The sequence below is a fragment of the Salminus brasiliensis genome, chromosome 5, assembly GCF_030463535.1.
Source record: "Salminus brasiliensis chromosome 5, fSalBra1.hap2, whole genome shotgun sequence".
Lineage (NCBI taxonomy): Eukaryota > Metazoa > Chordata > Actinopteri > Characiformes > Bryconidae > Salminus > Salminus brasiliensis.
In genome coordinates this window covers 45,699,403-45,711,277 of record NC_132882.1, presented here as the reverse complement: position 1 = coordinate 45,711,277, position 11,875 = coordinate 45,699,403, and the positions used below count along the sequence as shown (strand labels likewise).

General features: G+C 45.3%; 1 protein-coding gene across 1 annotated transcript; it reads left to right on the top strand.

Annotated features, from left to right (window-relative positions):
- The first annotated feature begins 671 nt into the window (after nt 1–671).
- Nucleotides 672–9,098, top strand: macc1 (MET transcriptional regulator MACC1). The gene is made up of 5 exons (XM_072679093.1): nt 672–747; nt 2,990–3,116; nt 5,327–7,374; nt 7,485–7,673; nt 8,396–9,098. Exons 2-5 carry the CDS (start codon nt 2,999–3,001, stop codon nt 8,597–8,599), a joined length of 2,559 nt encoding a protein of 852 aa, XP_072535194.1. The 5' UTR covers nt 672–747; nt 2,990–2,998; the 3' UTR covers nt 8,600–9,098.
- The last annotated feature ends 2,777 nt before the right edge of the window (nt 9,099–11,875 follow it).

The window sequence follows — 11,875 nt, the reverse complement described above, 5'->3', positions numbered from 1 at the left end:
CACTACACCTTACATTTCCTACACCCTACATCCGCTTTATCCTACGTCCACTACACCTTACATTCCCTACACCCTACATCGGCTTTATCCTACATCCACTACACCCTACACCCACTACACCCAACACCCACTACATCCTCAGTCAATCTGCAGTCTTCAGTCCTCAGACTCTTACTCTCACTCTACACTATACATGTAATTTTATCAGGGGTGCCAAGACTTTTTGCATAAGGTCTGCTTAGAAGGGGGGGGTTAATCAGCTTAAATAATGCCCAGTACTTACACAACAGAACAAGGGCACGTGCCCTGCATCGTTTATCTAGAACACACAGCGCAGATACGCGTTTTTATTGGTGGTTCCAGACTCTAAACCATAAACACGCAGTAAAACGTGCTCATGTTCCCACGGATACCGAAACCACCTTCAGTTTCAGGTGTTGCAACGCTTCACTCTCACGAACGCGAAGAGGATTATGGGCAGTGTAGTCTGGACAGACGCGTAGCCAGAGCAGCGTCAGCAGCGCGGTTTTGTTTTAGAACTACAAATCCCACAATGCCTTTGTTTACAGGGCAAACAGAGACAGGGACGCAAATGTGCAAGGTGTGTGTGTATGTGAGTGTGTGTGTGTGTGTGTGTGTGTGTGTGTGTGTGTGTGTGTGTTAGTTAGTTAGTTAGTTGGAGAAAGACACTCCCTGTTGATGGAAAGAAGTTGGAGAGCACGGGGAACGTTTACAGACACGCTTCAGGTGAGTCCTTTGATCAATCAAACTTTTATCTGATGTTTGTAGAAACGACGCGAACGTGCGAAGCGAACGCGCGTGCCTGTCTGCCCGGGCAGTGGTTTCGAAGCAGTGGACAGGTGGACAGGTGGAACAGGTGAGTGGAGCTGATCCCCTGGGGTTCAGTCCAGTGTCAGAGGTGGCTTATGAATGTAGCTGTGTATCATTTCATTTATGTTATATATATATATATATGTTAGATATTGAGGCTTTAATTCTGCTTCAGTGGCTGTAAGTGAAGTGGACGTGTCCAGGTAGGTGATACTGAGGGCTTTCCCTGCTTCCTTCTCATGGTTTCCGACACATACAGGTGATCCAGGTGATACAGGTGTGTATGCAGACAGGTCATTTGAATAGAGCACCTTACCCACATACAATAGCCCTGAGACGACACTGTGTGTGTGTGTGTGTGTGTGTGTGTGTGTGTGTGTGTGTGAGTTTGCCCGCCTTTCGGACCAGACCGACCTGTTTTGGTGCGTCACCTCATTAATGATGGGTTCTTTATGAGTGACAGACAGACAGACAGACAGCACAGTTCATGATAGGGCTGAACACAGTGAGGAGACCTCCATCAGCCTGGGTTCAGGTCCTCCACACAAACACCTGCTGCGGTTCAGTGGAGAACTTCATTAGAACTTCATACTGGATATTAATGTTATTAGAGCTTCATACTGGATATTAATGATATTAGAGCTTCATACTGGATATTAATGTTATTAGAACTTCATACTGGATATTAATGATATTAGAGCTTCATACTGGATATTAATGTTATTAGAACTTCATACTGGATATTAATGTTATTAGAACTTCATACTGAATATTAATGATATTAGAGCTTCATACTGGATATTAATGCTATTAGAGCTTCATACTGGATATTAATGCTATTAGAACTTCATACTGGATATTAATGTTATTAGAACTTCATACTGGATATTAATGTTATTAGAGCTTCATACTGAATATTAATGATATTAGAGCTTCATACTGGATATTAATGTTATTAGAGCTTCATACTGGATATTAATGATATTAGAGCTTCATACTGGATATTAATGTTATTAGAGCTTCATACTGGATATTAATGCTATTAGAACTTCATACTGGATATTAATGCTATTAGAACTTCATACTGTATATTAATGTCATTAGAGCTTCATACTGGATATTAATGTCATTAGAGCTTCATACTGGATATTAATGTCATTAGAGCTTCATACTGGATATTAATGATATTAGAGATTCATACTGGATATTTATGATATTAGAGCTTCATACTGGATATTAATGTTATTAGAACTTCATACTGGATATTAACGTTCCTCAAATTGAGTTACTGGAACTCAGTTTGAGGAACCCATTGGTTTGAACTGGGAAGGGAACGTTCCTGGTTAACTTTCAGCAGTTGTTCCATATCTTGTGTTTGAGTGACCGACAGTCAGGGTACACAATTAGTTTCCTGTAAAGCTGTCGCAGCACCGCACATGACTCATTCTTTACGCTGAGTAATTTTCATTCATACAGGTGTGGGGTAGGAGACAAATGACGCCACGCGGACGTTCAGTCAGACAGTATTAAGTTCTTAATCATCCTTGTTTTTAAATTCTTTGGTTTTATTTCTTAGATAGTAAACGTCCCATTTCCAACACTCTTAATAAGACGGGTTCTTAAAGAGTTCTCAAACTACTAAAAACGTTCTAGCAGTGTGAAGAACCTTCCAGCCAGGCAAAGAACCGTTTAAGCATTTGGGTTGTCATGGTTTTATACAGAGCCAATTGCCTGTACTAAAGAACCCTTCAAGAATTTAGAGTGTAGTGTTTGCCCGTCTTCAGACATCTAAATTCAGAAGATTTGTCCAGTGCTACAAACTGGTGTCCTCAAACTGAGGTCGAGACCTTGTTCCAGAAGTTCTCACCTTTTGCATCAGTAGATCCATGTCTGTGCTGACCAGCATCACACTAGAAGTGATGTGGGGAGGAAGTGCCATCAACCCACTGTTACCCCCCAGAGAGCAAGGCCAGTTGTGCTCTCTCTGACTCCGGCTGCCGATGACTAACTGCATGACGAGTCAGAGTCAGGTTGTTGCATGGTCGTTGATCGCGTCCGATGCTTGGTTCTGTGCTCCGAGACTGTAATCAGAATGTAATGAGGTGTAATTTGAGGTACTTTTTAGTATCTCTAATCCAGTGTATTGGTTCACTCGCAGATGTGAAGGATGGCTGCTGTCAGGACAAAGTCAATCCGCCGCACTGGGAGTCTGCTCCGAAGCCGATCAGAAGGAACTCTGATTGATCTGGATGACAATGTTACCATCAACAACAACAGCTTACACGGTAATTATGGATTGATTATGGATGAGAATGGAAATCATGCAGGGAGAATATTTCTAATATCTGTATTGACCTTTTAAACTTTCAATAGAATAGTCTGTGTAAAAGATTTTTGGAACTGCCAAAGAAAGGTGAAAAACTTTACGCTATATGTCCAAATGTTTGTGGACACCACTTCTAATAAGTTGCACTCAATCCCTGTAGAGAAGAAGTACTGCCAATAGAATAGGACTCTCTGGAGCAGATCAACATCATGACCCTATTGGCTGCATGCTGCCTAATACTGCCAGGCGTGGACTAGAGGGGTATAAAGCCCCCCAGCATTGAGGAGCTGTGAGGCAGTGGAAGAACTGTTCTCTCTGGAATGATGATGAAGATGGTGGAGGAGCTCCATCCAGTACTTTTGGATGGGATGAGTTGGGGAGTTGGTGAATGCAATCAATCAAATCCTCACAGCAGTGCTCCTCCAAAAGCTAGTAGAAAGTCTTCCTCCCTGGAAGTAGAGTAGAGACAGTTACTCCAACAAAAGCAGGATCAACATTTTGAAAGATTTTGGGGGAAAAAAAGAAAGCAGCAGGTGTCTCAATACTTTTGGCCATATAGTTACAAGAGCTGCGAAACAGTGACGATAAATAAGTGATATCACCCTTTCATTTAAGGTATTTTCTGGGGATTTGGGTAGATTTTACTTGTTTAAATCCACTGACCACAGCTTAGATGGTCATAAGTATTGGGACTGTTATTATTTGTTCTTTGAACCCTTTTAAGTGCTGTTAGACCATCTACAAAGAGGGTTTCCACCAAAGCGAAGAACCGCTTAACTAAGCAAAGAACCATCCAAAGGAAGCATCCAAATTGTTCTATGAGTTGGCTTGGTTCTATATAGAGCTACTTCTAATTAGAACCATTACTAAAGAACCCCTTTTAAGAGAGAACAATCCAGTGGTGACAATGGTTGTTTCTTGGTTTGCTGGTGAAATTGATGCTAATCGGATCGACATCGGATTGGTTGCCTGGCCAGTCACAGTAGCCTTGCCTTTGTCTTGCTCGGTGTTGAGGAGCCATACACAAATATGTTCCTCGACTCATCTGAACTCGCTGTGGGCCGGTCATCTTTTGTCACATCTCCAGTAGCGACAACTGAGCCAGTTTTGGAGGGTGCCGTGCACGCCTGAGCTTTGCCTCTGCTTGATTTATGATTCAGTACTGGGTAGAGCTTTAGGGTGTGTTCATACTTCATAGGTGGGTTCCTTGGTCTGGACCAAGCAAGATTATTAATGGCATTTTTGTGTGGACGGGAGGCCAAAACGTAGACTAATGCCTGGATATCCGGATACCTGTGGTCAGGGCCTAGGCCTGTGGGGAGGTAGTTCTCCAGGAACTGGTTTGGAGACCAGTGTTCAATGGCATCTCTTAAGAAACCCTTTGTAGAGTTTGCAGTAGATGTTGCACTCTGGAGGTTGAGCTTACTTGTAGAATATCCCTAACCTCAGGGCCGTGCTGCTAAGCTATTCAAATGGTTTGCTATGTCCACGTTGTGCTGTAGTTTGCATACTCGCTCCAGAAGCAGACAGGAGCTTGGTGATGTCAGTGGGCTATTGTGTCGATATTGACTTGCTACCTTTTTTGGACGTTCTAGGACCAGTTCCTGACACTGATCTGCTAGGACTGGTTTCTGATTTACATGTGGAAAAAGGTCACATTCAAAAAAAGAGATGGCTTTACCCACAATGCCCAAATGTAAAAATGCACACATACACAGGCACCATGCTGCCTAATGCTAGGCGTGGGCTAGAGGGGTATAAAGCCCCCAGCATTGAGGAGCTGTGGAGCAGTGGAAGAACTGTGTTCTCTGGAATGATGGTGGAGGAGCTCCATCCAGGATTTTCTCAATAGGAGGAGTTGAGTTGTGGACGAATGAGGTGGGGTGGTGATCATCATCCAATCTTCCTGACCGTCCTGATCTCTTGTCGCTGAATGCAATCAGATCCTCACAGCAATGCTCTTTCAGAATCTAGAAAGCTCTTTCGTGGAAATGAATATGATGAATAATAGTAATAGTAAATTAATGTTTAACAGGTGTCCCAAAACTTTTGTCTTACCCAGCAAACCTTATGGACTGTCCAGAATCGCATCATGTATCTTCTGATAGATTAACTTCACAGTCAATTCCGTTAAAACCTTGTACCTCTTCTTATTGCTCTTTTTGTCAGGGAGTTACGTATCTCAGCAGATGGGCAAACATTCAGAATGGCCTGTCCTACAGCCAGAAGTCCAACACTCGGGACATACAACCAATCCCTTCTGGAACCAGCTCTCAAGGTCAAATCCATTCCTAGATGACATTGTCTGCAGAACCACAGCAGACTCCGGCGTGTCCATTCTGAAGGAAGATCCACTGTCTTTGTTCGAGAACAGTAACGAAGACTCCCAAAGCACATCCTCAGAAGAAAACAACTTTGCCCATCTTCTGGAGCCCAAGAGGAACAACTTGAATCGATCTGGGCGGTGGAGGAGCGCCTCGGACATTCTTGACAGCCTCGAGAAAAAGGAATCCGCCAAGGAGAAGAGTCTTAACGCTCAAGGACCCTTCTTGAAACCTGATTTTGAGTGGCTGAAAAATGACAGGGAGGCCTACAAAATGGCCTGGCTGAGCCACAGGCAGCTGACCAGGTCTTGTTTGAACCTCGGCCTGATGAAGCAAAGTCCCGGTTGGGCCCAGACTCAAGCTACGGACATGCAAGTGGTCTGCAAGATCGATCACAACGGAGGTTCTGTGCAGTTGCCCGACTGCGACGTCAGTGCCCACTTCCCTGAAGGTCATATTCCCTCTGGAGAGGTCCAGGAAGTTGCACTCAAGGCCAGCCTTGATCCACCACGTGGACTCAACAACAACTACACAACGACCGTCAGCCCTCTCCTGGAAATCATGCTCAGCAACCTCAACACTGCGGAAGGCATCGCTCTCGATGTCAAATTGGCAGCTGAAGTAAAGAACGATCCCTTGAGCCAGGTGATGACGACATTCGTAGGTCTGGTCGCTCATAAGAAAGAGGGACCGTATGAGAAGGTCAAGGACTGTTACGTTTATAAGGATATGTTACAGATGAAGCTCCAGGAGCTAAAGCCTCACATGTACATCATTGCCGCTGCGGAAGCCACAGTTATCCAGCCACCAGCCACCTCAGTATGGGACTACTTGAACCGACATGTCACCGTCGCCGTCTACGGTCCCAAGCACATTCATCCGTCCTTCAAAGTTGTGCAGGTCATCTCTTGGCACAAAAACGTTCCGCCCAGGCTTCCTTTCTCCGACATCAACAAGGGAAATCGGAACTTGCCTCCCGTCGTCCTGGAGCTGTGGGGAAAGCATCAGTTCAATCCACATGGCTTAAAGGATTTGCACATTACCACAAGCGTAACGGACTCGAAGTTTGAAGTGAAATGCGGAGACCAGAAGAAAGAGGTCCGAAAAGAGCAGCTCAAAATGGCCCGGGTGATCCACCTGCCTTTGGAACTCTCCAAGACAGTCAGTGGAGAGATGGGACCTTTCAAACTGGCAATCCAGGTGAGGGACTCGAGTTCCCTCCCGCTGACGGACTTTCAAGTGCCTTCCCCCGAGGCTGCTCCTCTGAGGGCCGACAAGCAAGGCCACCGACACCCGGATCGCTTCCGGGAAGTGACCCGTTCCATGCCCATTCTCGAAGAATCTGCCCCGGAGTTCCCAAAGTTTCAAGACGTGGCAGTGAACGTTCAGTGGTATGGAGTGACCCTGAAATCGGTTCTCAGACAGCCGAGGGTGGACTATCTTCTGGAGTACTTTAAAGGAGACACAATTGCCTTGCTGTCCAGGGAATCGGTCAAGTCCGTTGGCCAGTTGAAGGTGAAGGAGTGGTACATCGGGTTTCTTAGGGGCAGCATCGGCCTGGTGCACTGCAAGAACGTCAAGATCATCCCAAAAGATCAAGTCATTGACTTTTCTACGGTCAAAGTCACGACGCAGTCCCTGTTGGACAATATGACGTTGCCGTTCAAGAAGCTCACCTACATGTACTCTGCGATTCAGACCTTAGTCACGGAGCACGTAACCTGTTGGAAGCCTTTTGCTGAGGCTCTGGGATACTCAAACCTCTCCATAGACGCGTTCTCCAGGAGACATGCTGAGACGGAGGCGGAGAAGGTAGCCCGGGTGCTTGAGAAACTTAAGGAAGACTGTCACACAGACAAAACCCGAAGAAAATTCCAACATGAACTCATTGCTGTGAGTATCCAGTCGTGGAATTACCTCTTGATTTGTATTTCGATGTTTCTTTAAGCACCTTTGATGATCTTAATAAGCCGGACCTACTATTTACCTGTGTTTTTTTTTAGGGTCTGTTTAAAATGGATGCCCAGGGCCTCATCGCCCATTTAATCCAGAACACCATCATCCTGTCCACAGCTGTTGAGCTTGGAGTGCGATGGAGGGAATTGGCTGAGAAGATTGGGAAACTTTCCAACGCTCAGATTTCTAGTTATGAGGCTCCACACAGGGGTAAGAGTGGAGAAGTCAGTGCCCAGGTGAGCACCTGTCCATCTTACCTGTCCATCTTACTCCACAGCTGATACTATTAGAAGGTTTACATTTTTCAGAATGTAGGTGTTAAACACACTCTTTCTTGGGAAAGTAAAAAATGGACAGATCCTAAACGTTCACACCGTTCTGGAATGATCTTCCCATTCAGACTGCCCACTGTGTTCTAATTTCTTCTCTACATTCGCATTGTTCTAGAATTGATATAGAATTGGATTTGGTAGAACATTCTAGAATGTTGTGAATGGGGAGAACATTCCATATTCACAATGTTCTAAAATGTGAGGGGTTTGAATTGGTAGAGAATTCTAGAACATTGTGAAAAGGGAGAACACTCAAACACTGGGCGAAGGTCTCCACATTTACAATGTTCTAGAATGTTCTACCAATTCAGATGGTTCACAATGTTCTAGAATGTGAACATTGTGAATTGGAAGAACATTCCAAATCACTGGGAGAAGTTCTCCATATTCACAATCTTCTAGAATGTTTTAACAATGCTTACTGTTTACAATGTTCTAGAATGTGAGGGGTTTCAATTGGTAGAACATTCTAGGATATTGTGAATGGGGAGAACATTCCAAATCACTGGGAGAAGTTCTTATTCTGGGGCCGTTTACCAGCGGTTGAATGTAGATGTTTGATGGGTCAGTGTGTCACGGTCAGGTAAGGGGCAGGTCTACAGTAATGGTCTGTTCCTCTTTTCCAGTCCATGTGGAAGCCTGCGTATGACTTCCTGTACTCCTGGAGTGTGCAGTACGGTGATGGCTACCGGGACATGATCCAGGATCTCCATCTGGCCCTGGACAAAATGAAGAGTCCGGTGACCAGGCAGTGGCGGCAGCTCACTGGAGCACTCATCACGGTGAACTGCATGGAAGTCCTGCGGGCGTCTGCCTTCCCCAAACTGTGAGGAACGCGTGAGGAACCGCTGAAGTCTCAGCACTGAATGGCATCTGCTGGCATCAGATGGTGCTGGGTTCAGTTATGTTCCGCTGCACAGTACAGTACAGCCTCAGAACCGGCGAGTCCGCTGCAGTTGGGGAAAGCTTTGCCAGCAGCTCTGGGTGCCTCGCAGGTTTCTGGATTTGTGCTGGAAGAACAGGGAACCCTTATTACTCCGTTATGTAACAGGAATGCTCTTAAGCCTCATTAGGTGATTTGTGAAGGGTGTAGACCAGCGAGTCCAGCATTGCCCTCTCTGTCTGAGTAGATGGAGCTCAGCTGGAAAAAAAAAAAAAAAAGAGTACTGTTAAACGTAAACGAACATGTAGGATATTGAATATTGGTGCCAGAAGACTTGGACTGTGTTGTGATTGATTGGTTCGTGTTGTAAAGGTAGCAGTTCCCCAGCCAGCCTGTAAAAGAGAAGAATGTTACTGAATCATTTTCACTGGTTTTTATGTATTTTTGTTACATTTGTGTTTTTCAAAATGTTCAACTGTGTGTTTTCTGCCAGAAGAGTCTAGTGCTAGACAAATGCTGTTCAGTAGTTCAGTGCTGTTCAGTAGTTCAGTGCTGTTCAGTAGTTCAGTGCTGTTCAGTAGTTCTGTTCAGTGCTGTTCGTTGCTGTTTAGTGCTGTTCAGTAGTTTAGTTCTGTTCAGTGCTGATCAGTAGTTTAGTTCTGTTCAGTGCTGATCAGTAGTTCAGTGCTATGCAGTGCTGTTCAGTAGTTCAGTGCTTTTCAGTAGTTTAGTTCTGTTCGTTGCTGTTCAGTAGTTCAGTGCTGTTCAGTAGTTCTGTTTAGTGCTGTTTGTTGCTGTTCAGTAGTTTAGTTCTGTTCAGTGCTGATCAGTAGTTCAGTGCTGTTCAGTAGTTCTGTTCAGTGCTGTTTGTTGCTGTTTAGTGCTGTTCAGTAGTTCAGTGCTGTTCAGTAGTTCTGTTCAGTGCTGTTTGTTGCTGTTCAGTAGTTTAGTTCTGTTCAGTGCTGATCAGTAGTTCAGTGCTATGCAGTGCTGTTCAGTAGTTCAGTGCTTTTCAGTAGTTTAGTTCTGTTCGTTGCTGTTCAGTAGTTCAGTGCTGTTCAGTAGTTCTGGAAACTGCAGGACTAATTGTCTTTCTGAGACTGCTTTAGGTGGAGTGACCTTCTCACTGTGCCTTCAGCTCAATAAGCAGTTTAATGCGTTCATTAAGTCTGTCTGTCTGTCCCTCCCTCTGTCTGTCTGTCTGTCTGTCTCTTTCCTGGTTTCAGTGTCAGTGGCACACTCACTTCAGAGTTATTTTACCTGTGCACTTAAAACATCTGTATAAATATTACCATATCTATTTTATCTAATGATGTTTTGGACTAGAATAATAAACTCATTTTACCTGTTTAAAGAGAGACGGAGTCACATTTAATAATTAATTATATTTCAATATACGGAACTTCATACTGGATATTAATGTTATTAGAGCTTCATACTGGATATTAATGTTATTAGAGCTTCATACTGGATATTAATGTTATTAGAGCTTCATACTGGATATTAATGTTATTAGAACTTTATTCTGGATGTGTTAACTTACTTTAATTATAAATGGACAATGCATGGGCAGCACTATTTCTGCTTTTTCATTCTGGGTATCGTAGTGCTGTACTCTCCAGGCTCAAGCCTGTCACTTCCTCTCAGCAGTGTTTCAGTTGCGGTTGTTTGGACAGCGCTGGGCTCCGGACTGACCTCAATATCACAATGCCTCATTTGCCGTGCGAGTGGAAGCTCATAATGCTGATTACGCTTCGATTACGTCGGCTCCCTCCGATGTTTTGAACACTTCTTGCCGTAGCGCTGTCAGATTCGTACGCTCGGCACATCGGCCCACTAAAGCGGCCTTCGCTCTTCCACACCGAGTGTGGACATTGTGCACTCTGGTGTGTTTGCTTAGCGAGTGTGTTTACCCAAGCCTCTCCGATGCTGCTGCAGAGTTCTGCTCTGATTAAGCTGCTTAACTCTGGTTCCATGTTCTTACACCACAGCACGATTATCCGACCAGCCGCCGAGTAAAAGTCCAGGGCTGTTTATACACAAACGCAGCTTTTAAAGATGTGGAATTTGATTTGGCCGGGCTTTGCGCCTGGACAGTGCCCTCTCATCTGACAGTGCAGCCCTCAGTCCCATTCACAGAGTTGACCCTTTACATAATCCGGATTGCCAGAAAGGGATCTGGGCCCCTTTGACAAGAACCACACTGTGGTGATGGAGACGACTGGGTCAGAGCATCTCCATCTCCAAGAGGCTTTCCAATTTCCATTTAATATAACTGTATATAACACTGATCAGCCATAACATTAAAACCGTGAACGACGTGAACGACGCTGACGATCTGGTTCCAGTGGCTCCTGGATAAAAAAATGGGCGAAAGTAAGAATCTAAACACTTGGACGAGAACCAAACTGGGATGTTCTAGATGATGACTGGGTCTAGAACATCTCCAAAACATCAGGCTTCAGGGGGGTGTTCCTGGTATGCAGTGGTCAGTACCTACCAAAAGTGCTCCAAGGATGGACCGCTGGGGTCATGGGAGCGCTCACAGCTCTCACTGATGGTCATGGAGGTCCCGCCCACCTCACAACTTACAGGACCTGCTGCTGACCTTAGTCTTGGTGCCAGATACCACAGCAGGACATCTTCAGAGGTCTTGAGGAGGGAAGGTGGGTGTCATTTTTCAGCCATCGCCCCGGTCACTCTCAGTAGTGTGCAGTAACAGAAGCAGTCCAACCTGCCAACACTGAGTTCAGCATGGGCAAGACACCCCAAGGCTGCCTAATATTTTTTTTATATGGGTCCACCATAATCGTAAGCTCTGACCCGTCAGGGCATGGAGTCCACCATGGTCCTGTGGTATCGGGCACCACGGTATTGCTAATGCTGTTATGCGGTAAATTGGGCCTTTTTTTAAGCCTTGAACCCATGACCCTGTCGCTGGTTCACTGGTTGTCCTTGGTTGGACCAGGGAGCGAAAGACTCCCAGTCAGCGGGGAGAACGGCAATGCCACAGCCTCTCTCAGCACTCGGTGGGTCCTCTTTTTTCGAGAGCGCTGAGGCAGATCGCATTGAGGCTAATGGGAGATGACCGCCTTTGTTGCAGCACTCTTTCACTGGTTCACGAGCTCAGGATGGCAGGCCGCTGTCAGGCTCGCTGAGGATCGCTGGGCACGTATAGGAGGCCTCTTTATGTAATACAGTGGGCCTGGGCTAAAAATAGAGC